At 59.1% G+C, this 23663-nt stretch overlaps 2 protein-coding genes across 2 annotated transcripts; both read left to right on the top strand.

The window, feature by feature from the left end:
- The first annotated feature begins 194 nt into the window (after positions 1–194).
- On the top strand, positions 195–11168 carry GGA1 (golgi associated, gamma adaptin ear containing, ARF binding protein 1). Its single transcript, XM_082310306.1, has 17 exons — positions 195–371; positions 729–813; positions 1117–1192; positions 1714–1812; positions 3120–3243; positions 3761–3861; positions 4957–5037; positions 5463–5600; positions 5736–5817; positions 6249–6356; positions 6647–6802; positions 7580–7644; positions 7787–7965; positions 8075–8358; positions 8641–8810; positions 9058–9168; positions 9335–11168. Exons 1-17 carry the CDS (start codon positions 341–343, stop codon positions 9443–9445), a joined length of 2001 nt encoding a protein of 666 aa, XP_082166432.1. The 5' UTR covers positions 195–340; the 3' UTR covers positions 9446–11168.
- Positions 11169–13089: 1921 nt separating this feature from the next.
- On the top strand, positions 13090–23494 carry SH3BP1 (SH3 domain binding protein 1). The gene is made up of 18 exons (XM_082309141.1): positions 13090–13420; positions 15278–15320; positions 15708–15812; positions 16693–16769; positions 17068–17179; positions 17278–17354; positions 18028–18163; positions 18814–18882; positions 19275–19365; positions 19656–19798; positions 19883–19994; positions 20085–20166; positions 20872–20952; positions 21060–21176; positions 21615–21712; positions 21900–22029; positions 22192–22307; positions 22772–23494. Exons 1-18 carry the CDS (start codon positions 13359–13361, stop codon positions 23125–23127), a joined length of 2007 nt encoding a protein of 668 aa, XP_082165267.1. The 5' UTR covers positions 13090–13358; the 3' UTR covers positions 23128–23494.
- Positions 23495–23663: the final 169 nt, after the last annotated feature.

Below are 23663 nucleotides of genomic sequence, written 5' to 3' on the forward strand. Positions count from 1 at the left end.
CGCTGTTTTCCGGCGCTCTGGCTCGCCCCGCTCTCACTCGCTCCCTGTGTTCTTTTTCCTGGCGGCCTTCCGCTGCCTTCCCCATCCCGCACCTTTCTTTCCCCTGCGCGGTAAACTCTATGGTGACTCGGGAGTGCCCTTCGATAGGGGGCGCGCTGGGAGCCGGGGGCGGCGCTCTACCCCGCCGACTTCCGGCGCTCTATAGTGAGGTTGTCGGTGCGGCGCTCTAGACGGTTCGGTGCCCTCTCGATGGCTCGGCGGCGCCGGGCCGGGCGGGTGGGCGGCGGCGGCGCGGCGCTGCCCCGCTGAGGAACCGGTGGGGCGGGCCGGGCTCTCCGCCATGGAGCCCGAGACGCTGGAGGCGCGCATCAGTGAGTGCGGCCGGGACCGCCCGTCTCCCGGACACCACACGGCCCGGCCGCGCCGCCAGCGGGCCCCGGCGCCGCTGCGGGGCGGGGGTGGCGGGAGCGGGTAGATGGGGGGGGGGGTGTGCAGGGGTTTGGGCGGCGTTGGGGTGTGAGGGAACGGGGGGGCTCAAGGCGGGGTCGTAGGGAAGGAGGTGTCAGGGCGGCCCCGCCCGCCCGCCTGCGGAGGGGGCGGCTGCGGGCAAGCGGGGGGGTTTTGCCTTCCGTCGGTGCGAGCGGCGGGGTTGGGGAGGGAGCGGGAGCGATGCCGCCCCTCGCCCCCGCGGGGTGACTTTCTCACCGTCCCCCTTCTCCCGCCCGCAGACAAAGCGACGAACCCGCTGAACAAGGACCTGGACTGGGATGGTATCAACGCTTTCTGCGAGCAGCTCAATAAGGAGCTAGAGGGGTAAGTGCTTCTTCCTTCCCCCAGGCTACTCCAGCTTGTGGGCCTGGGTTATGATTGCCCACCCGGTAAGGTTCAGTGGGGTTGCCCTGAGAGCTGAGCAGGCACGAAGCCCCTCAACGTGGGGGTGGGTGGGAGGTCCTGGTCCACTAACAGGAGGTTCCCACACAGGTTTAGTGCCTTATCAGAGCCTTAAACTCACAACACGCTTTTCGTCTGGATTCCCAGATAGAAATACAGGTACCACACAGGTACTTTTCATCAATAACCGGCTAGCTTTTTTTTTTCCTCCCTCACTCCTTCCAGTCCTCCGCTTGCTACCCGACTTCTTGCCCACAAGATCCAGTCTCCACAGGAATGGGAAGCTATCCAGGCCCTCACGGTAAGGGCATCTGCAGGCTGGTAGAACTAGACGGAGGGCCAGGGTGTGGGGTTGCTCCAGTTTGACTGGAGGCGCACGGGAAGCTTTGAACTCTCTCTGAGAAGCCCGGGCGCACCTGAGCCCTTGGGTGCAAGAGGGGCTGAAGGTGGTTCCACAGGAGAGGAGGGGTGACTGGTAGGAAAGGTCTTGTTCCTAGGAAGGACCATAGCTTATTGAAGTCGATGGGAAGCTTTTTGTTTCCTTCATGTCGTTGTGGATCCATGCTGTGAAACCCCAGTATTTGTGAACTCTCTACGGATATCCCCTTCCATCGGCTGTTGTTATTTCCTCCAAAGAGGAAAATCTTCTTGCTTCCCTTTGGGAGGGTGATTGGCCACCTGGGAGAGAAAGGTGGTGTCCCTCCATGCTGCTGTGAGGACAGCTACAGGCTCCGTGCCTGGCGAGGGGGAAGCACGAGGGAACTGGCTCTCGAACCTGCTGCTGACCCTGTGTGCCGGGGCTCACCCGGCCCCTCTCCCCAGGTGCTGGAGTCCTGCATGAAGAGTTGCGGCAAACGCTTCCACGACGAGGTGGGCAAGTTCCGCTTCCTCAATGAGCTCATCAAAGTGGTGTCACCCAAGGTGGGTCCCAGGGGATCGTGCTGGAGAGGACTGGAGCCTGGTGGCAGGAGGGCTTTGGGAGGAAGTAGTGGCTGAGCAGAAGGGTCAAACACCCACAGGGATGAGGGGGAAACAGGACAGTGCTAGTAGGAGGTTTAGTCCTCATTCCCTGGTGAGTTTTCCAGTGGGAAGGTGAGCTTTCACCCCTCTGCTCCTGGCTGATTCTTGATGCAGGAGGCTGAGGGCCAGCTAGACATGATGCAACCAACACTTGTGAGACTACTGAGCTTGTCTGCGTGCCTGGAGTCACCTTCCCTGCATCTCTGTTGGGCGCTCTCTGTACTGCATGTGCTCAGGAACCTCTGCCAGCTTTGACATCGTGACCGTGTCTCCCAACCTGGTTGAGACACTCTCAGAGGGCAAGCCTAGGCCTGGTCAGTGGTGCTCTGGCAAGTCCATCTGAAGCACCAAGTCATTGCCTGGTCCTCTGCTGATGCTGCGGTTCCTGCAGCAGAACAAGCTGTGTGTGCTCTCCTGTTCAGTCAAGGCAATTAACACTAGCAAGTATGGAGTTAAGGGAACACGGACTAAATATGACTAAGAAAAACCTTTGTCTGCCAGTCACAGCTTATGATCTGTGGTGATGAATAGCCAGGGACAGTGACAGCAACATCCTAAAGTCCTCTTGCTAGGCGCCCTAGAGAATGCCCTCTACCTTAAGGCACTGGCCTCTGGTGGCACATGTGCTGTTTCTACCACCAGTGACCCCAGCAGACCCATGGGAGAAGAGCGAAAGATGATTGTATGGCAGGGAGAGAGCTGTAGCGTTTGGAGATCTCGCTGCTGGGTGCTGGTTGTCTGGGGCTCACCTAGCTGTAAAGGGCGCCAGGCACTCTGTGCTGGGGAGTGCCCCTGAGAGAGAGCGAGCAGGGTCCTGCCCCGGGGACCGTTACCCACAGTCCTTCCCCTCCCAGCCCTGCTGTCCCCTCATTCCTGAAGGGCTGCCTTGCTGAGCAGCTTCTGTTAGCAGCACCCTTTCCTTCGCAAGGCGGCAGAGACCCGTCTGAGCCTTCCCACCTGTCCCTGCCTGTCACTGAGGGGCTGCTGGTGCAGCATTTCTCCCACCTCTTGTGTTTCCTGTGGTGGAAACTAAGCGCAGCGTAGGACATGTTGCAAGGGCCTCGTGAGCTTTCCTACTTGCTTCCTCTTTCCTCTTCCTTGTGCCGTTGGGAACGGTCTCACTTCTCCTGGGGGAGGGGAGGAGAGGAACAGGCCAGGCTTGCAACGGCTCAGATCAACTTCAAGCCACCTCTTCTCTCTTCCTCTAGTATCTTGGCAGCCGGACACCAGAAAAAGTGAAGTCAAAGATCCTGGAGCTGATGTACAGCTGGACATTAGGGCTGCCTCACGAGGTGAAGATCTCAGAAGCCTACCAGATGCTGAAGAAACAAGGTCAGAGGCAGTGCTCTGGAAGGGGAATGTGGACGGATGGTTTTCCCTCCCTCCTTTTTTGTCCAGGCAGAATCCAAAACAGGCTTTCCCTTTCCTGTGCCCAGACCCAGCACATCCATCAGTCTGCCTGATTCAGCAGCAGGGGCAGGTGAAGGAGCAGGTGCCTTGTGGCTCCTAACTGGGCAGAGGGAGTTGCTGGTGGTCTGAGTTGTTTGATGGGTGGGAGGGGACATCTGCTTGCTCCTGCAGGAGATGGGGTGCTGGAAGGGGCTGGGGCTGGAGGGCTGCGAGTGCTTTGGCAGTCAATGCTAGATTTTTCTAAAATAGGATACTGATGGAGAGTGGGGGGCAGTTCTTGCATGAAAACACAGTCCAGGTTTGTGGGTAGTGGAAGCAGACCTAAACCCCCTCAGTCCCAGCTGGGTTTGGTGGTCCATTAGGGAAGAAATGACCTAGGTGGCAGTGCCATCCCCCAGCAGGTGAGTCCTCCTGACCTCTCCATTGGTCTCTACTGCAGGGATCGTGAAATGTGACCCAAAACTGCCCGACGACGCTCCTTTTCCGCCTCCTCCCCCTCGGCCCAAGAACATCATCTTTGATGATGAAGAGAAATCCAAGGTAAGGGCTCTGTGCAAGGAGAAGGATAGTTGGCAACATCTTCCTTGCTCCAGGATCTCCTGTCCTCCTGGGGTGGAGATCCAGAAAGAGTCAAGGCCCCTGCTCCACATACTGTGCTTCAGAACATCCATCACAGGAATGCTGAGGGCCCGCTCCAAAATCATGACCAAGGAAACAGCCAGAGGTGGGCCATGTGGGTCTGTCTGACTTCTGGAGCACTTAGCTGCAGGATGGTGCAAAGGGTGAAGTGTTGACATTAGCCCAGCAGGTTCTGGAAGGTTTGCAGCTCTGCGGTCTCCAGGCTTCTGAGTTATCTGGTCATGAGGTTTAAATCCCAGACCCAGATGCTGCTGCTGGCATCTCTTCCGCACCCCCAGCACTGCAACTGCTTATTGCCCAACTACTTATGCCTTCCTGGACCCATCCTATATTGCCTTTCCATCAGAATTGTGTCACCACTCAGGCAAACCTCTGTTTTACCAGTGCTGATACATTTAAGCAAGTATTAGGCTTCTCTGGGTCTACTTCTGCAGCAGAAGCGTGATGCCAGTTTGCTCCAGGGGATGTATTTTGCCTCCGTGAGTCACAGGGTGCAAATGAGGCTTTGTAGGTGGCCAGTGGGACTGTTCCTGACTACAGAAGGGGAGAGAAAGTGGGAGCTCTCCCTCTTCACCAGTTGCACCTGTGAAAACACATGAAGAGGCCTGAGTAGGAATCCATTGCAATCTTGTGACAATTCCTGCATAAACCAGGCTTCCTCTCTTTCTCAGTGCTAGTGCTGCTGTGCTCCGGGGTCTCCATGGTACATAATGGGCAGGCAGGAGCAGGTTTTGGATGCAGGGGATCTTCAGGGAAAGACCTGTCTTACATAACCAGAACCACCACGGGAAAAGGAAGACCAGTTGTACTACTTCTCTGCCTGGTCTCTGATAGCCCACAAGCTCTCGTGGCTGGGCTTTCAAACAGCTGGCTTTGTCGGCTGCCTCTGCCAGATACGGGTTTGGAGCAGGGGTAACTCCACTGGCTCTGGTGTTGCAAGAGTGACTCTGGCTGCCACCCCTCAGCTTGGGCTCAGAGGTACCTTCTCTTTTGCAGATACTGGCTCGTCTCCTGAAAAGTTCCCATCCTGAGGACCTCCGGGCTGCCAACAAGCTCATCAAGGAGATGGTTCAGGAGGTGCGGCTGCGGAGAAGGGGAGCTGGGGGGTGATGGTCTGGGTGGCAGTGGTTGGTACCAAGGGAGCAGTGGCGCTCTCTCTCCTCATGCAGGCATATGGAGCTGCCCAAAACTTTGTAGCAGCAGCAGCTGCTAAAGAGTCCTTGTGTGGTTTCTGCCATTCCTTGGCTACTTGGAGGAATAGCTCTGGGTGCTTTCTGTGGCCCAAGCCCAGCTGCAGCACTAGATCTGTGGCAATTCCATCCCTGCTTAGCAAGTGCTGGCTCAGAGATGATCTGGAGTTTTCCATTGGAGTGGGAGCTGTTTGGAGGGCAGCGTTGCTGTGCTTTAGTCTGGGGAGTTGGTGTGTTGGCTGGCCCAGCCTTCCTCCTCTCCAAGTTGCAATCAAGAGGAAGGACATCCTTCCCCGTGTTCTTCCTCTCCAGGACCAGAAGCGCATGGAGAAGATCTCCAAGAGGGTGAATGCCATCGAGGAGGTGAACAACAATGTGAAGCTGCTGACAGAGATGGTGACAAACTACAGCAAGGGGGAGACAACGGAGAGCAATGAGGACCTAATGAAGGTGAGGAAAGGCCATCACAGCATCCTCCCTGAGCTTAGGAGGGATGGATGACCCTTACCCCCTCAAGTTCCTCCTGCCTTTATTGCACCCCCAGCTGAGCTGCTCACCTCAGCGCCCCCTTCTCGTCTCCCTCAGGAGCTGTATCAGCGCTGTGAGCGCATGAGGCCCATGCTTTTCCGGCTCGCCAGTGACACAGAAGACAATGATGAAGCTCTGGGTAAGCCTGTCTGGCCTTCCTCATTCTGTCCCCTTCTCCTTCCATCTTCTTTCAGGGAGCCTGTGCTTGGGCTGCCCATGGCATGGCATCTGTCAGCAGCCACTGCTCTGTTGGGGGTGGCTGCTCGCTGTAGGTTAGTTAGTCTATGGCGTGGCACTAAGCGGGGATACGTGGCAGCAATCGGCAGTGTTACAGGCTTCCTCCACTTTCGCTGTAGGAACAAGGCTTCTGCTTGTCCTGCTGAGACTGCCGTGGAGGTATCCATGTACCCTGATGCAGTTTGCAGCAACAGTTGCAAAAATGCTATCTGCAGTGCGCTGCTGTCAGCTCCTTGGGCCTTGCTTTGAAGGACTAGACAAGAGTTGGGGTATAAAAGTCACTCTCTGTTTCTTCATGATTTTCAAACTTACTTCCCACCTATTCCATTTCAGCGGAGATCCTGCAAGCCAATGACAATCTGACACAGGTGATCAATCTCTACAAGCAGCTTGTGCGGGGAGAAGAGATCAATGGGGAGACGGTGGCTGGTCCCCTTCGAGGTGAGGAGATTTGGGGAATGGGGACAGGAAGGTCAAGCAGAGGGACCCTGTTGCCAGTTTCCTGCAATGTAAGAGAAGATTGAGAGAAGTGGAAAGGTGAAACCTGCAGGAGGTCAGAGCGGGGCTGGTGAGAAGAGGAAATGGCTTGTGGAGATGACTGATGCATGAAGAGAGGGAACTGGAAGGGAGAGCAGAGGGGGAATACCCTCTCCCAGGTGTGAGGAAGGATGGGAACTGACCTCAGCACACTGGATAAGGCTTCTGTCTCTCAGCTTGTTCCTTCTTTGCAGGCAGCACCTCAGCACTTCTGGATCTGTCAGGCCTGGATCTTCCAGCAACAGGCCCTTCCTACCCAGCCTTGCCCACCCTTTCAGGTGGCTCAGCAGTCCCCATGCCTGAGCAAGCTGGCTCTGTCTCCTTGCTGGATGATGAACTCATGTCTTTAGGTGAGAAGGCCAGAGCAAAAGCTCTTTATTCTCTCCTTGACTCTGGACAGTTTGTGTAGATGGTTCTCCTTGTGGCAGGAGCACAAATGAGGGAGAGCTCTGGGAGAGGTGAATAATGAAAGGCCAAGAGGTGGCCTTCACTTGGTGTGAGGGAGAAGGAGGGAAGGTCTCTGCTATGATTCTGGACTTCAGTCCCGTGGTGCTTTCCTGACTTGTCAGAGAGAGCGGGCAGGGATATGCCCTTTGATTTGCTCTGGGAAAACTGACCTGGCAGGTAAATCAAGAGTGATGCAACGGCCATCCCCAGATGGGATCACAAGGGTGGATCACCCCCAGCTCCTCATGTTTACTCCTTGCAGTTGAAGTCATGAGCTAACAACAGACGCATGGGACTTCCAGAACTGTTTGCATGGAAGTCTTGTGAGGTGCCAGTCCTAGAAGGCTCTAGAATCCTGCTTTTTCCAACAAAGGGTGCGTTTTCTAAGATAGGTGCTTTGAGTACAACAGCATAAAGTAGACAACGTGGTCAATGGGGCTTGTCAGCCCAGTAGTATTCACTTCTCTGCCAACTGCGGTGAGAACTAGACTGTAAATGAGAATCTTTGGGCAGAAAAAAACACTGTCACCCTCCTGGCTCTCCCCCATGCAAGGATGGTGGCCAGAGATGGAGACCACATTAGTGGTTCTGCCCTGCTGCTTCTGTGTCTTATTCAGGCTCTGTTTAATGCTCTTACCCACTTGGTAGCTAAGCTTCCTGTTTGCTTTTATCCCCGGCAGGCCTGAATGACCCAGCACCGCATCCTGCCCAGGCTGGTGACAGCAGCGGCTGGAACAGCTTCCAGGTAATGTGCTGGGAGCCAGGGCAGAAGGTGGGGAGGGTGGTGAAAGCAACAAATGGAGTAGGTAGGGAAGTGTCTGACATCTGATGGTTGGTGCTGATATGTAACCCAGCTTGGGGGGCTCTCCTGTGCACTCTTTTTACAGTCATCAGACAGCAACGAGCTCAGTATCACCCCTATCACAGCAACACCACCAGTCAAAGCAGATGCTGGCGCATCCTCCCCCAAACCTTCTCCTTTCACCAGTGGCCTGGATGACCTGGACCTCCTGGGCAAGACTCTGCTGCAACAGTCTTTGCCTCCAGAGTCTCAACAAGTGCGATGGTAAGCAGGGGTAGTGCAATCTCGCATCTCTCCCCATCGTTTCTGTTTCTGGGGTGCTGGACATGACATTTCAGTGCCCCATTCCACTCCTTGCTCTCTCTCCTTACAGGGAGAAGCAGCAGCCACCCCCCCGGCTCACACTGAGGGATCTCCAGAACAGGAGCAACTCTGGCACCACAGCCCACAATCCCAGCACTCTGCCTGTGCTCCAGAGTGTCTCCCCTAATCCCGCGCTGCCCCTGGCCTCAGAGCTGCCTGCCCCTGCTACGCTTCCAAAAGCTGCCACCGCACCAGCAGGAAGTGCTGCAGTCCCACCACGGCCTCCCGCCACCACGCTGCCCCAGGAGATCTCGCTGGCCAACATCACTGTGCCTCTGGAGTCAATCAAACCCAGTGAGCCGGGGCGAAAGAGTGGGGCAAGCTTGGGGGGTGGACTGTTTGGAAGGGAGCCAGACAAATCAGGGAAGAAGCAACTGGACAGGGTATGAAGGCGGTGGAAAAAAACGTGCATATGGAAGGGAAGAATGTGAGGAAACTTCTTGCTTGTTGGATTTTGTGGAGGTTGAGGAGGAGTGGTATCTCCATCACTTGTATGGAGTTTGGGTGATGGGGAGAGGTTGCCACAGGGCCAGTTCCCTCCTGGCTGACTGCTGCCTGTCCCTGCCTTTCCCACAGGCAGCATCCTCCCTGTGACAGTGTATGATCAGCACGGCTTTCGCGTCCTCTTCCACTTTGCTAAGGATGCCCTGCCCGAGAGGCCCGATGTGCTTGTGGTGGTGATTTCTATGCTTAGCACGGCCCCACAGCCCATCCGCAACATTGTCTTTCAGTCCGCCGTCCCCAAGGTAAGGTGGCCGCTGGGGCTGAGGTCCCCAGACTGGGCTGAAGTGTGATTCTCCCTTTGCAGGAAAGGCAGGGTGGGTGGAGAGAGCTGTGTGGGGACGAGAGCGACTTGCGTTGCCTTCAGATTAGCAGGAACCAGCACAATGTTTTTCTTTTTGACTAGACAGTGGAAGCTCCCCAAATACGGGAGCAGGGCCTCTGGCTGTGAAGTCCCCCTCAGGAATGTGGGATGCTCTTCTTTTCCCTTAGGTGATGAAGGTGAAGCTACAGCCTCCCTCAGGCACGGAGCTGCCAGCTTTCAACCCCATTGTCCATCCCAGTGCCATCACACAAGTCCTGCTGCTCGCTAACCCACAGAAGGTAACAGCACCGTCTCGGGGCATGACCAGCCTGGTCTTGCTGCCTGGGCAAAGCCCAGTTACCCTGTCCCTGTTCCCTCTGCAGCTTCCTAGAGACCTGAATGGTTTGTGCCTCGTGACTGTCTTCCCCCGCTTCTGACTGCTTATCCTTTCTCCCCTGTCCCCAGGAGAAAGTGAGGCTACGGTATAAGCTGACTTTCACCATGGGAGAGCAAACCTACAATGAAATGGGGGATGTGGACCAGTTCCCCCCGCCGGAGTCCTGGGGAAACCTCTAGGGCCGCACATTGCAGGCACTACACTGCAGAGTCCTTGGGAAGCCAGCTCTGCGGTGCTGGAGCAGCCTGAGGAGATGGGGAGGGTGGGTGGGGGGCTGCTGCTCACGCTCTGTTCTCCAGAAGGCCGGGCGAGGGCCAGAGGGAGCGTGCCTCGAGGAGGAGAACAGAGACGCCAGGAGATGTTCATCCCACAAGACTAGGAGAGGAGTGGAATGCTTCATGTGGGTGAACAGTTGCCTTCCCTGCTCTTCCGAAGGCGTCACTCCCTCCCCAGTCTGTCCAGCTTCTCTTCTAACCCTGCTTTCCCCTAGGTGCAGTGGGGAACAAGGCTGGGGAGCTTTAACAGCCTCAGCCTGGGGCAAGGCCTAGCAAAGGAAGATCCTTTTCCTTGTCTGTCCCTTTCATGCTTCCCAGCCCTTCAGCTGCTTCGTGTTCTGCGGTGCTCCCTCTTGTCCCCCTTGCCCCCTACTTGGAGCTGGGCCCCAGTGGTTCCCTGTCTGGTGGGATCGCATTGGAGCTGGTGCGGAACAAGGCTGGACAGAGACTGGGTGTCTTTCCAGCACCAGAGGGCAGGCAGCTGCCCTTGCTTTGGGGGGGGGATCGCAGGAGAGATCTTCCCATATCCCCCTCCTCCCAGCTGCCAGCGGAGCTGTTGGTGGGAGCCCGGGGGCTGGGAAGGTCTTGCTCTGCGCCTCCCTGTCCCCTTCAGCCGGAGCTCCCGGGCTCCTGGGCACCGAACCCCCGCAGCGAGAAAGCCCCCACCCTTCCCCCATGCTTTATCTACCGCAGTGAGCTTTGGGGACCGCCGCAGGACAAAGTCCTGCGTGCCAGCCCTGAGAGGGGTGTGCTGGGGTGGGGGGGTGCATCTCCCCGCAGCCTCCTGCCAGACGGGGAGAGGAAGCAGCCCATGGTCTTCCTCCCCACTGGCTGGGCAGGAGAGCTTGGTGGGGTGGGGGGCTTTCTCAGCTCTTCAATGTCTTCTGGCGGTGGGGTAGGTGATGGGCTGGGAGTCGGGGAGAGGCTGGAGCCCAGCCCATCACCAGGGGGCACCAGTAAGCTCTGCACTGGGAGCCCAGCTCTGCACTGGGGGGGGTACAGGGGGGTGCAGCTGTGCCTTGCCCACCTTTGCCCGCAGCCGTGGGCAGGCCTGGCTCCCCACGGCGGGGAGGGGGCTCGCCCCAGCCGCCCGATCACTGTGACACAAGAGCGGGGATCTGCAGGCAGGGAGGAGACCAGGGGGTGGCACATCCCCAGCAATCCCCATCCCCGTGGGACGTGTGACCGCGAGAGCCGCTTCCCAACCCTCAGCTGGTTTTAACAGGGCCTGATCTTAAAAGCAGGGGCAAGCTGCGCCCCGCATTGGCTTGCCAGAGGTAGAAGGAGGCCTGGGCGAGACGGAGGTGAGCGGGGTGCTTCGTGCTCTCGGCTTCGGGGCAGCAAAGGCAAGGTGTTGGAGCTGGGCGCAGCGAGTGGTAGAGGAGAGGGGGAAGCAAGGTGTTAATGCTGGGGTTCTGCCGTGTCTTACTTCCCTTTCTGGTCTCTTTTCAGGGTTTTGTATGGGTTTTTTCTTTGCAGATCTTGTTTGGTTCTTGAACAGACTTGTATATATTTTCAGTGCAAAATTCTGTAAATGGAAGAAAACAAACAAACAAAAAGATTTAAAACGAAACGCCCGGCGCGAAGAATCTGCTGTATTTATGGGAAATAAAGAGTTCTTTCCTGACCCTGTCCCTCTGCCTTTTGATCCAAGGAATGCATTTTGCCCTTACCTTCCCTCACCATGGAGGAGCTGATTCCACCCTGCAAAGGGTCATGTCCAGCTCCAATCCTGCCCCTGCAATCCTGCAGCTCATCCCCCAGTCACCCGGGGCCTTGCCACGATGATTTCCCCACTCCCATGAGCAGGGAGAGGGGGCGGTGGAAGTCCCCCAGCTGCTCTCAATTCCTGTTTGAGAGCAGAGTCACTTCCAGGCTGTGAGCTGGCCGCTGCCAGCTTCCCTCCCTCCCTCCCTGGGCAGAGGCGGTGGGCAGGGGTCGGTGACCCGCAGCCCACGGGGCAGCAGGGCTTGAGCTTGCTCCTGTTCGCAGCTTCACGGCTGCCTGTGGCGGCACTTCCTCCTCTCCCCCGGAGCTGCCTCTCGGAAGCGGCTCCCCGCAGCAGTTTCGGTGCAGGGGGTACAGGGAGGGGGGATCTGCTCCAGCAAGCAGCAGCCCGGGGCTGGGAGCGGGTCTCTGACATTGCATGGGAGAAAAGAGACTATGGCTTGGCTGCCACCTGTGCAGCCAGCGGGGATCTGGGGGGGGCAGTTTCTGTGTCTTTGCAAAAGGTGCTCAAAGGCCTTGCCTGCTTTCAGCAACCACAACGCCCGTTAGGAGCACCCCCAGGGCTCGTGGCTAGGGGATCAGGCATGCTTGGCCGCAGGTTTAGAGCAACGTGGTGTTTAGGCGGGGAGAACAGTACTTGCTTGCCTGGTCCCTCCTTGAAAACAGAGGTCTAGCACTGCTTTGCTATGCATTCACTGGAGGCTCGCCCCCACAAGAAGGAGCAGAGCCTGGCAGCCCCCAAATTATTGCTCCTCAGGCTTCAGGGCACAGGTGGAGTGGCCCTTCTGCCCTTTTTTCCTTTGCTGCTTGTCTCATCTGCCCACAAGCTGACCGCTTCCCGTCTGGGCTTGGGCCCTAGTTCCTTTGCCAGCCACATAACCCAGCTGACAGCAACCTCTGCTTAGTGCAGGAGGAAAGTCCCAGCTGCAGGTAGCCCAGAGATAAGGCGAGGTTTATATCTTGTAGAGCCAGGAGCAAAGGTGGTGTGAAGGGGATGTTTTCAGACCAAAAAAAAAAAAAAAAAAAAAAGGCAAGCTGAGCCCTGGTGCAGCTCTGCAGAGAGCAGGCAGCACCCGAGCCTGAGAACCGGCAGTTTGTGGTCCCCGTGCAACCGTGCACAGGCGCTGCTGCTGCTCTGTGCCTGGCCCAGCCGCCCCGCTCGGAGGAGCCCTGCCAGCAGCAGGGGAGCGGGGAGGAAGGGGGCCTCCCCAGGGCATGTGGCAACCGTCCTCGGCCGCAGCTTTGTGGTGCCTCCAAAGAGCCTCGGCGATGGCAGGGAGGAAAAGCGGGGTGGGGAGCACGGAAGGGGTTGCAGGGGTGGCTTTGCTGCTCGCCTTCCCGCTTTTGTCCTGACAAGGGGGACGTGTCATGGGGGGAAAGAGGTTGGAGATGCGCCCACAAGCACGGAGAGGTGCCCGAGGGGTGTTGGCAGTGTTTGGGTGACCAGGTAGGGCAGGGTGTACATCAGGCACCCCATATGTGCTGCACAGCCAGCTGGCATGGCCACGGGCTGCCCCGCGGTGCAGCTGGTGGTGGGCAAGGCAAGGCAGGGAAAAACCACCCTGGCTGAGACAGAGAGCAAGAAACAGAGTGTGGGCTCCTTGCTTGGGCTTGGCAGCAGCATGTGCTTGTCCTGCCTTGTTACGTGCTTGCTGTAATAATATTTCCCCTTTAAGGCTGGGCTGAAGTTATTTATACTTGTGGGGTGGTGACAGGAACACAGAGCGGAGCAGGAGCCCTGAACTGCTCTTACCTGATCTGCGGCAGAGGGGCAGCCGGAGGAGGAAGGAAGCTCAAAAAAAGAGAGGGAGAGAGAGAGAAGGGAGTCCAAGGGAGGGGAAGAGAAAGCAGGCAGGGCATCCCCAGGGAGGGACAAGGGAGGGGACCAGCCGGGGAAACAGAAAAAGGGGGAACGAGGGAAGGAGGAAGGAGAGGAGTAAGGAGGGAGAGGTCCTCAGGGAAAAGCAAGGGGCAGAGCGGCTCTGGGGAGCTTGGGGGCTGCTGGCATCCAATGCCAAGCATCGCCGAGGGGTGCTGAGCGGGTACAGCCAAGCGGAGTGGCTCTCGTGGTCTCCTCCCAGCTCTCAAGATGATGAAGAGGCAGTTTAATCGGATGCGGCAGCAGCTGTCCCATCCCAACAGCACCAGCCGGTAAGGACTTCTCCGCTACCTGTGCTGGAGGGCTGGGAGGGAGCGGGATGTGGGTCCCGGAGGGCTTGCGCCGGGGCTGGACTGACCTCCCAGGGCCGGTGGCCAGGGAAAAGGGGAAAGGGGGAACAACCCTGGGTTTAGAGCATCTTCAGCGTAAGCTGCAGCTCCCCGGCAGCCACAGAGCAGCAGGAAGGCTGCACTGGTGCTGCTCAGCAGGGACATGATCCCCAAGCCCAGCTACCTCTCCCAGGGCCCACAGATGCTGCATCCACCTGGAAATGGGCCTTTCCCAAGCTTGGCTTCCCCAGGACGTGAGGGCAATGGGGAGGGACCTTCCAGCCACATGCCCTTCGCTGTGCAGTGACCATAAGGGTGTTAGGAGCTGGGACCTGCCCTCCCCGCTGAGCCCGAGGTGGCCCATGGAAGCCAGATGCCCTGCATAGCTCTAGCCAACCCAGCATTACGGGCGTCCCAGGACACCCTTCAAGGAGAGGACCGGGGATCCTCAGAGGAGCCATGGAGGACTTAGAGCTTCACACAAATCCCTCAAGCCCCATCCTACCTCCGCTGCTTCCTTATTTTTGTCTTTGGCTTTCCAAAGCTCTCCCCTTGCAAAACCCAGAACTGAAATTACAGGGCTGGGCCCTCCCTTCCCAGCCCCCTCTCTCCCTATTTCTTACAGCCACCTCCGCAGGTTCCCCAGCACTGGGAGGCTGAGCGGGACCAGCCATGTCCCCTGGACCACAGAGGTCCTTCAGCCAGCCCAGCAGACCGGCCACAGGGAAGCAGCTCCCACATCCTGGTGGCCTCTTGCTCTTCTTGCATTCCCCGGAGAGGAGCATGATCCCCTTTCCCATCCCTCCTCCCTCAAGAAGTCTCATCTCCACGTTGGATGCACCTCCCTTTCGTTTAATGCCAGGCAGGCAGGAGGTCTCAAGCAGCTCGCGCAGTCCAAGAGCAAGCTCTTCACCCGCTGCAGAGCCTCTCCTCCGCGGTCTGCAGTCTCACATGATTTTGCTTGCCTTCAACCAAGCCACCCCCGTTTCCTGCGGCTCCATGGCCTCGTCCCACGTCAGCTCTGGCGGGCAGTGAAAAGAGAGAAACACGAACTGGGGAAAAAGCAGCATCAGCAGAGGGAAAGCAAACAGGGTTCCCAGGGTGTAGCAATGGCAGCAGGCTGTGAAGCGAAGTTTCCTCTATGGGCGGCATCAGGGAGGTTTGGTGGTGATGGCGGCTGGTGGGTTTTGAATTTGGTTTGAAGCAGAATTTGCTGCACGCCAGAAGTTTCCTTTCCCAGATATGCTCCTAATACCTGCTGCAAAACCAAGCAGAAAGCTGGTTTCACATAGGCGTTTCTGGAGGGGCTGCTGTTGGCCTCAGTCCCCAGCTTGACAACAAAGATATCCTTGCTCCGGCACCAGTGACCCCACACCTTCCAGCTACCCTGGCCTGCAAAGATGCGTGCCAGGCTCCAACAGCACTGCCCTGGATTTGCCTTCAGGGGAGAGGTGGGCAGTCAGGGGTAGAAGGTTTCATCAGCAAACATCCCACCCCTGCCGTGGCCTCACTAGGCACCCTGTCTCCAAAAAACAGGCCACATCTGGATGTTTTGATTCTGGTGCTCTGAACTGGAAGCCCTGCCTAATGGGGTGTCCACCAGCCAGCAAGGTTGGCTGCCTTGCCCTGCTCCTGCTGTTCTCGTCCCCCCAGGCTCATTCTGCTCATAGCCTTGTGTACGATGGTCCAGGCCATAGCCAGCGTCTCCTGCTAGGTGGGATGCATGAGGACCTGCCTTCCCAAGGAGGCTGGGTGGAGGTCATCCCCATCTGCTGATGTCCCATTCTCCTTCCTCTGCAGAACCCAAGAAGCAACAGAGCTCCTGCCAGATGATTTGATGCAGGTGAGGCATGGGCTGGGCTGGGCTGGCAGGCGTGTGCCTGCTTGTGCCTGGGCGTGGGAACCTGCCCTGTTCCTGCCTGAGATTTGCCCTGCTGGCACGTCCAAGTCACAGGACTGGGATCTGCCCGCGTGCCAGAGAGTGGCTCCAGGACCATGGCGTTCAGGGAATGGCAGGCTCCTGCCATGGGAAAGGGCTTCCCCAGCTGCTCACAGAGGGATGAATCCTGACCAGGAGCTGTGCTCCCTTTTCCCTGGACCAGGGATGCTCTGGGCTGCGGTGGGATGCTGGGTGGGCTCACCCACACCCAGAGCTGGGTGGTGGGGAGATGGCCTCGGGGTGCCCACGGTTGGTGACAGGGCTTCCCCATTTCCACCTTTCCACCCCCAGATCGAGCAGAGGATCGAGCCGGCCAAGCGAGCAGCTCACAGCGTGTCCAAGAGGCTCCAAGCCTGCCTGCAGGGGCAATGCGGCTCCGAGATGGACAAGCGAGTGGTGAGTAGAGTCCTCCCTCCACAGCCCGCACTCACCCCAGCTCTGTCCCCTGCCAGCAAAGGGGACACCAGGCCCCTGCTTTGCAGGCTTTGCCAAAGGGTGGCCCAAAGCCCAGCCCAGGTCTCATCTCCAGCAGTGGCCACCAGCAGGTGCCCAGGTAGAGCAGAGCAGGACAACCCTCTCAACCATCACTAACTTGAGGCCTCCTGGGACGCAGATGGTGCTTTTGCATTGAATAGCCCTCCAAAGCCCTGTTGTCCTTGTCCCTTGCTGAACCCCTGTGAACCTCTGGCACCCATGGTGCCCTGTGGTGAGGAGCACCACAGCCCGGCTGGGCACAGTGGTGCCACCACTTCTTCCTCCTTGGTTTGAACCTGCCACCCTCTTCCCGGCTGGTGCTGACAAGCCCTCATCTGGGAAGCAAACAGTGGATCCCCCTGCACGTTCCTTAGCCCCACCATGATTTTGAGGGCTCTTCTCTTCTTGGCAGCCTGACAAGCCCCAGCTTGGCTTAATTACTCTTGGTGATTAAACTGTTCCATACATTTGAAGCCATGGCAGGGCTGGGCTTGATGACAGCCTCCATCAGTGTCATGGTTCACCACAGGGAACTATTTTAGAGAAGACTGGAGGTTTTCTAACCAACTATGGAGCCTCGGTGCATTGTTTAACTGACTAGATCATGGCTTTGGCTGAAGGGACATCCAAAGGGCCCTTCCTCGGGCCCCAGGGCCAATGGGGCTGGGTGGGCCAGGGGAGGATGCGGGGACTCAGCGCAGGGCTTGGCCACTTGCTCCCATGCCATATGGCATGCTTCACAGGCAGGGAGCTGCCACACCCCAGCTCACCATCCCTTTTCTGAATCCTTGGCTCTGTGCAGAAGAAGCTGCCCTTGATGGCTCTGTCCACAACAATGGCCGAGAGCTTCAAGGAACTGGACACAGAGTCCAGCCTTGGGTAAGTGCTGGTGGGACAAAGGGCTTGGGGTGACCGCGAAAGATGCCAGACCCTGGCAGAGCCACTGTCTTGGCTCAAGGGCTCCCATGGTCAAGCTGAGGTGTCAAACCCTGTCCTCAGAGCAAACGTTGGTGTTGCAGATGGAGAAGGAACAGCCAGTGCCTTCAGCCTCCAGCTGCAGAGGGGGACAGGGGCTGGCTCAGGGTCCCACGTGGGTGTATGGGTATAGTGGGGGGTGTTGGGTCAGAGGGTGGCATGGCTCCAGCCCGCAGTCATTTCATCTCTGTCCCCCACACAGGAAAGCCCTGGAGATGGGCTGCTGCATACAGAGCTCACTGGCCAAAATCCTGGCCGAGTTCGAGATCGCCTTGGAGCACGACGTCCTGCAGCCACTCAACAAGCTCAGCGAGGTAGCCCTGGCCGCACTCCCGGCTCCACTCTCCCATCCCACCTCCCCTTCCCACGTCCCCAAGCCTCTGCAACTCCCTCTGGCCCCTTTCTCCCACAGGAGGAACTTCCCGTCATCCTGAAGCGCAAGAAGACTCTCCAGAAGTTGATCTCTGACTGGAACACCATCAAGAGCCGGTACAGGGCACACTGCGGCTGGGGGGGACAAGGGCACATGGGGCGCAGCCCCCAGCTAGGTTGGGGGAGAGAGGAAGATGACTGCCCTGGGGAGGAGATTTCCCAGGGCTGGAGGTGAAGTCAAAGAGGCAACAGCTCTTCAGGAGCACCCAGCCAGCGCCTCTCTGTGGGTGCATCCTGCTCTGCGCTGAGCCACTGGCTCCGTGGCACAGGAGAGGAGGGCAGTGCTGTTGCCGAAGGCAGCAAAGTGCCCTGCCGCTGAGATTGCCCCACTTTGACTCTTGCGGGGTAGCCTGTGCCATGCTGGGTTTCTCTGGGAGCGTGGGGCAGCCATGGCTCGCTGGTGGCTTGTTTCCACACTGCCCTCCCTTTGGCTGGAGGGAGGAGAGGAGGGAACATCTCAGGAACAGGGTTTGGGAAGGGTCCTACAGACCCTGGGTGTTTCAGGCAGCTGTGCCGAGTTCCCCTGTCTCAACCAGGTCGCACCCCTTAGTGCGGCAGCCTCTTCCTCTTGTGGAGGAAAGTGAGAGGCGCTGGCCTAGGAAAGCCACCGCAGGGCAGTGCTGTGACTTGCCGTCCCTGTTGTGGTCCCCATACCCCTTCTGCACACCCAGCCCACCCCGCATCCCTGGTGCTGAGGCTGTGGGTGTACCTCTTCTCTCTCACCCCAAAGGCTGAACCAAGCTGCCAAGAGCTCCAGTAACAGCTCTGGTGCTGCCGCTGGCCCCGGGGCGTCTTCTGCTGCCAACAAACTGGAGATCTTGAAGGAAGAGGAGGAAGAGGTGAAGAGGAAGGTGGAGCAGTGCAAGGTGAGAATGTCACTGGCTCTCCCCCGCGGGGCAGCTCCAGGGCTGGAGACCTGCTCCCCTCCAGCGGCTCCATCCGAGGTGACCCCGCACCAAGGCAGATGCAGCCAGCTGGCACATCCTGCCCTCTGCAAGCAAACCGGTCCCTCAAGGAGCAGAAATAGGGAGATGACCCAAGCCCAGGGAAGAAGAGTAAAGGATTCAAAGCACAAGCTGCTGCAGAGAGGAAGCTCCAGGGGCTAGAGCAGGGAGCTTATGGGGTCCCCTCAGGCTGGGCTGATCTGGGGTCTGTGCTGGGTGGCAGGGGACTTTCACATCAGCTTTCTCCGCTTCTGCCCTGTCTCTCTGAAAAGCCCATCACCTTGTCTGGTGGATCGCATGAGCATGCTGGAGCTGGAGGTGCAGGGACCTCTTGTCCCTGAGCTTCTTGTGCCAGGACCCTGATCATAGGGCAGGTTGCTGACACTACCCAAACGCCAGCAATGGGGGCAAGGAGGAATTCCCACGTGGTCCCAGCCTGCCTCCCCACCGCACCCTGGACACCCTGTCTGGGTGACTCATGGCCCAGACGGGGGGCTTTGTGAAGACATCCCCTTTCCTTGGGTGCCAGTGAGGAGGTGGAAGGTTGCTCTTCTCTGTGTCTCCCTTCCCAGGATGAGTACATGGCTGACCTCTACCACTTCTCCACCAAAGAGGACAGCTACGCCAGCTACTTCATCAGAGTAAGTCCTCTCTCGCACTCCTCCTCTGCATGTGAACATCTCCTGGGGTATGTGTGAGCCCAGCCTTGTCCCCATCCACACCGAGCCCTCTGGCCAGGGCAGGGGACAGCCCCAGCAGATGCCCAAAGCTGGCCTTGCTCCGTGCACTGCAGGTGCACATTGCCACTAGCACCAACTGCAAACAGAGCAGCTTGTCCCGATGACCTCCCCCCCATCTCCAATTTGCTCTCTACCCCTCACTATAGCCACAGTCCCACGAACCCCAGGGGGGTTCCCCTTGCAGCTCACCCTTCATCCTGTCTCCATGTGGATGCAATGTTCTGGGGATGGGAGTCTCTCCAAGAGGGGCTGGTGCTGAACTGAGCACGGTTTGCATGTTCCCTGTCCGGCAGCTGCTGGAAATCCAAGCCCAGTATCACCGGCAGTCCCTGGAATCACTGGACTCGGCTCTGGCAGAGCTGAAGGAAAGCCACAGCCAGACAGGTACCTGCCGGCTCTCCACACGGCCTGGGGAGAGCCGCAGCTGAGCCCAGGGGATGTGAGTGCAGCTGGCGAGGCTGGGAAAGGCAGGTTTTCCCTCCCTGTGCCTGCTGCTGCCTCCCACATTGGGCTGATGGGATGGGGACCACAGCCTGAGATGGGCTGGGGATGCTGGCTGCCCTGCCTCTGCTTCCACCCAGCCAACCATGGCTCAGAGCGAGATGTTGGCATGGCTAGATGCCAGGTGGCCCCAGCGGCCACTGTCACTCCTGATGTTCACCTCCCTCTTCCAGAGCCCTCCTTCACTGCAGACACCCCGGTGGTGGGGTACTATGGCGTGCCCCTAGAGACACACCTCAAGAGCTTGGGCCGGGAGATCGCACTGCCCATCGAAGCCTGTGTCATGATGCTGCTGGCCTCCGGCATGAGGGAGGAGGTAGGCAGCGCTCCTGACCCCCCTGCCACCCTTCCCCCCAAAATGCAGCCCCTCGCATCCCTTCCCTCTTCGCCCCATCCCCAGGGACTGTTCCGGCTGGCGGCGGGCGCCTCGGTGCTGAGGAAGCTGAAGAGCAGCTTGGCCAGCGGCTCCAACGCCCTGGAGGAGTTTTACTCGGACCCCCATGCCGTGGCCGGTGGGTGCCGGTGAGGCGGGATGGGGGTACGCAATCAGGCAGTCCCTGCTGTCCCCCAACCACCATCACCCCCACTACTCCCCCTCCCAGGTGCACTGAAATCCTACCTGCGGGAGCTGCCCCAGCCTTTGATGACCTTCGAGCTCTACAATGAATGGGTCAAAGTGGCCAGGTGGGTCCGGGCGTTGGGGCGGAAAAGCCTGGTGGGGCTCAAAAAGCCCCCCTTCCACCCTCCCTCCATCACCCCCAGCACTCAGACCAGGGCTGCTCAGCCTTGTTTGCCACGCGGGGAGATAAGAACGCAGAGCCTGGTCTGTCCCATGCTCAGCAGAAATCCAGGTGGCCCAAAATTTCAGAGAATAGCAATAAAAAACACGGCAGGGTAGGGGGAAGGCTGCGGCCTTTTTGATTGCAAGAAGAGTTTAGCCTATGAAGACGCCCTTGGCCTTCAATGGCGTGAGCCCTATCTCACCAGCCCAGCAGCCCAGTTTGGCCTCTTTCTTTCGGGATGGAAGGGGTGGCAGAGGAGGGAGAACAAAAAGCCTGGGGGAAGGAGGAGAGCACCTTTCTAAGGGGATCTGCTCAGTGCCATTGATCCCCATAGTCATGGTGAAATAGGGTTGTTGCTTGTGGCAAGGCAGTGCTTGCCCCCAGGCCCACCCACAAGCTATATTCATATCATATTAAATCCCTTTGAGCCTTTGGGGTGCAATTTTGTTGATGCCTGGCTCAGTTGCCCCGTAAAGGCAGGGCCTAGCAGGGCATCTCCATCCCTGCATAGGGTGGGCGACACTGGCCTTCCTCCCTTGCATGCCATCTCCCTCTCTGCCGTAGGGAGCGGGCTGAGCCCTCTGCTCCTCCCTCTTCTCTCTTGCAGTTTAAAGGACATTGATGGCCGCGTACAGAGCCTGCAAGACACCTGCAGCCGCCTGCCCCGGGAGAGCTACAACAATCTGAGGTGTTTTGCAGGGATGGGGCTTCTTCGTCCCCAAGCAATCACTGGGGGCAGCCATTCCCTGCCCGAATCTGTACTTACTGCCCCCTCACCCTCCTTTTACCCCACAGGTATCTGATCAAGTTTTTAGCCAAGCTGGCCGAACACCAGGAGTTGAATAAAATGACCCCCAGCAACATCGCCATCGTGCTGGGCCCCAACCTGCTGTGGGCGCAGCAGAGCACAGAGTAAGGCCTGGCTCGAGAGGGTGGGAAGCAGCTCAGGGTGCCCTGCGCGCTAACGCTGTGGGAAAGGTTGATCCTGCAGCCTTCAGGCTGGTCTAAAGCACCTGCGCCTCTTCCATCCTCAAGTCCCATCCCTCGTCCACACACTCCCTGAGCGGCACGTCCCCTCGCCAAGCACGTGTCCACTTAGGCACTCTGCAAAGTAGCAGAGGAAGAGGCTGAGACCCAGGGCACTTGTGGCATGGATGGCCTCCAACACCATTGGCCTCCAACACCAAACTAGGGTTTCCAGGAGAGGGAACAAGGCCCACCGCCCACCCTACCACCCCCCTTGGCTGGGCTGTCTCCCCTTTGGGCTCTGCCCCCTCAGGAATGAACACCAAAAGGGTTAATGCCCCCAAAACCCTTTTCTGATGCCTCCACCCCCCCCCCGTCTCTCAGAGACCCTGTGCAACTGGACTTGGCCTCGGTCTCCTCCATCCAGGTGGTGGGCGTGGTGGAAGCCCTCATCCAGAACGCGGACACCCTCTTCCCTGGAGGTAGGGCCAGGGCCTCGCGCGGGGGCTGCAGCAGAGAGTGAAGGGGGGAGGACGGGGAAGGGACGTTTATCCATCCCCGGGAGGACGGAAGCGGGGGGCTGCTCTGGTTCCCCACTGCGGGGTCACTGGGGGACGCTCTGCATGGCAAGCGCTTCCTCGCGGGGTCTCCTCCTTGCTTTCCGTACAGAGGTAGATTTCAACGTCTCAGGCATGTTCACGCCGCCCGCAAATACGGGACTTGGCGAGGCCGCTCCGGTGGAAGAGCCGTCCCCTGAGCCCCCTCCGGCCGGCACCCCTGCTCTCCCGGATGGAGAGGCGTAAGTCTGGCGGGAGCTGGAGGCTCTGGCTGCCCCAGCTCTCTCCATATCCTCCCCTCATCCCACGCCACGGGCCCTATCCCTACGAGATGGATGCGAGGTGCCTCACGGCCAGGACCACCACACCCAACCAAAGCCTGACTTGCCCTATTCTCTGTGCAGCACCTCGAGGGACCCCGAGGCCAGGTCCCAGCCAGCACCCCCAGCAGTGGCCAGACCGTCTCCTGAAGCCGTGGGGCCACCGGCTCCGCAGACGACCGACAACACTGCCCGCAAAGGTTAGGGTGCCCCAGACGGCACAGTGCTTGGGAGATGGCACCCTCAAATGCCACTTCCTCTGGTTTGCCTTCATCCCGCCATTCCCTGTGAGAAAGGGTGCTGGGGATGTCCCTGCCACCAAACGAGAGGCAGCATGGTTGGATCTGGCCCCTCATTGCGTGCTCCATCCCCAGCCAAGGTGGGACTGCAGGGGTGGATGTGGACAGTCCTCCAGTGTGGGGGTGAACACCTTCCCTAAAGAAGTGTCAAAGCTCATAACCCCTTGTGAAAGGGAGAGGGTGGGAAAAGCCCCCAAAAGCTGTCGTGCGCTTGGGTTTCCAGTATGGGAGCTGACCAAGAGGCAGCTTGTCTGTCAGTCTGCCTGCAGCTCCCTGCCCGACCCACAGCCGGCACCGCAGCCCCCTCTGCCCCAGGGAGAGACCCCAGCGGAGGGGACCCCAACCCACCCCAGCTTTCTTTCCAGGCAAGCGCCCGGCTCCGGCCCGACCCATGATGCCGCCACCACCTGTGGCTCAGCCCCGGAGCACGGCTCCTGCCCCGGCGGCCCCCGAGCACACAGCCAGCCCCAAAGCCCGGCCGCGACGGATGGCTGGGGCGGCCAGCCGAGCCCCTTCCGTCCCACCGCCGCTTCCCCCCCAGCCAGCACGCCGCCACAGCCGAGATGCCCCGCTATCCCCCAGGCCTCCCGCCGGCGAGGCCGACACGGCGGCTGCCACGGACTGTGCCCCGGGAGCCACTGACGAGGGGCAGCCGCTGCCTGCGGGAGGAAGGAGCCCCCTGGCCACATCACCTCCAGCAGGACAGCCCACGGAGAACTGAGCAGGGTGGGGGGCGCGGGGGCACCGCGGAGATGGGGTCCGCTGCCCCTCTGGGACCCAGCAGGCACTGTGGAAATGCCGGGGCGGCCTGAGGGACTGCGCGCCCCTCCAGCTCCTCCATCTTGCTCCCTTGGCTCACGCCAGCCGGGACCCTCCGCCCGCCTCCCCTCGCTCTTCCCCGCTCCAGGGAGCCTTCCTCCCCGCACCGCCACCTCCCTGCCAGGGAGCCAGGCTGGGCTCCCAGCCCGGGACCCCCCGATCCCAGGTGAGCCACCCGTGAGGAGGGGAGGCTCCCAGGTGCTGCCCGTGGTTTTTGGGCCAGCGTGGGCAGCCTGGCCCGGTGGGGCCATTTGCGGGCACACAGCCGTGATCCCAGCCCCTCCTGCCCCGTTTTGCCTTAAAACGTGTTGCCCCAGGAACACACAGGCAGAGGTATATATAAATACATATATATTTTTTGCAACCAAATTATTTAAAGAGCTGGTGTCAGTCGCAGGCCAGTGTGAGCAGGGCCCACTTGGCAGCCCGAGGTGCTGG

The sequence above is a fragment of the Platalea leucorodia genome (assembly GCF_965183815.1).
Source record: "Platalea leucorodia genome assembly, chromosome: 4".
Lineage (NCBI taxonomy): Eukaryota > Metazoa > Chordata > Aves > Pelecaniformes > Threskiornithidae > Platalea > Platalea leucorodia.

Bases quoted from the DNA above. Each gene is read 5' to 3' on its own strand.
- GGA1 (XM_082310306.1), top strand. From the start codon at position 341: ATGGAGCCCGAGACGCTGGAGGCGCGCATCA. The intron at 1,193-1,713 runs GTAAGGGCATCT...CCCTCTCCCCAG, and splicing joins AAGCTATCCAGGCCCTCACG to GTGCTGGAGTCCTGCATGAA. The intron at 6,803-7,579 runs GTGAGAAGGCCA...TATCCCCGGCAG, and splicing joins TGATGAACTCATGTCTTTAG to GCCTGAATGACCCAGCACCG.
- SH3BP1 (XM_082309141.1), top strand. From the start codon at position 13,359: ATGATGAAGAGGCAGTTTAATCGGATGCGGCAGCAGCTGTCCCATCCC. The intron at 15,321-15,707 runs GTGAGGCATGGG...TTCCACCCCCAG, and splicing joins TGCCAGATGATTTGATGCAG to ATCGAGCAGAGGATCGAGCC. The intron at 17,180-17,277 runs GTAGCCCTGGCC...TTTCTCCCACAG, and splicing joins CACTCAACAAGCTCAGCGAG to GAGGAACTTCCCGTCATCCT.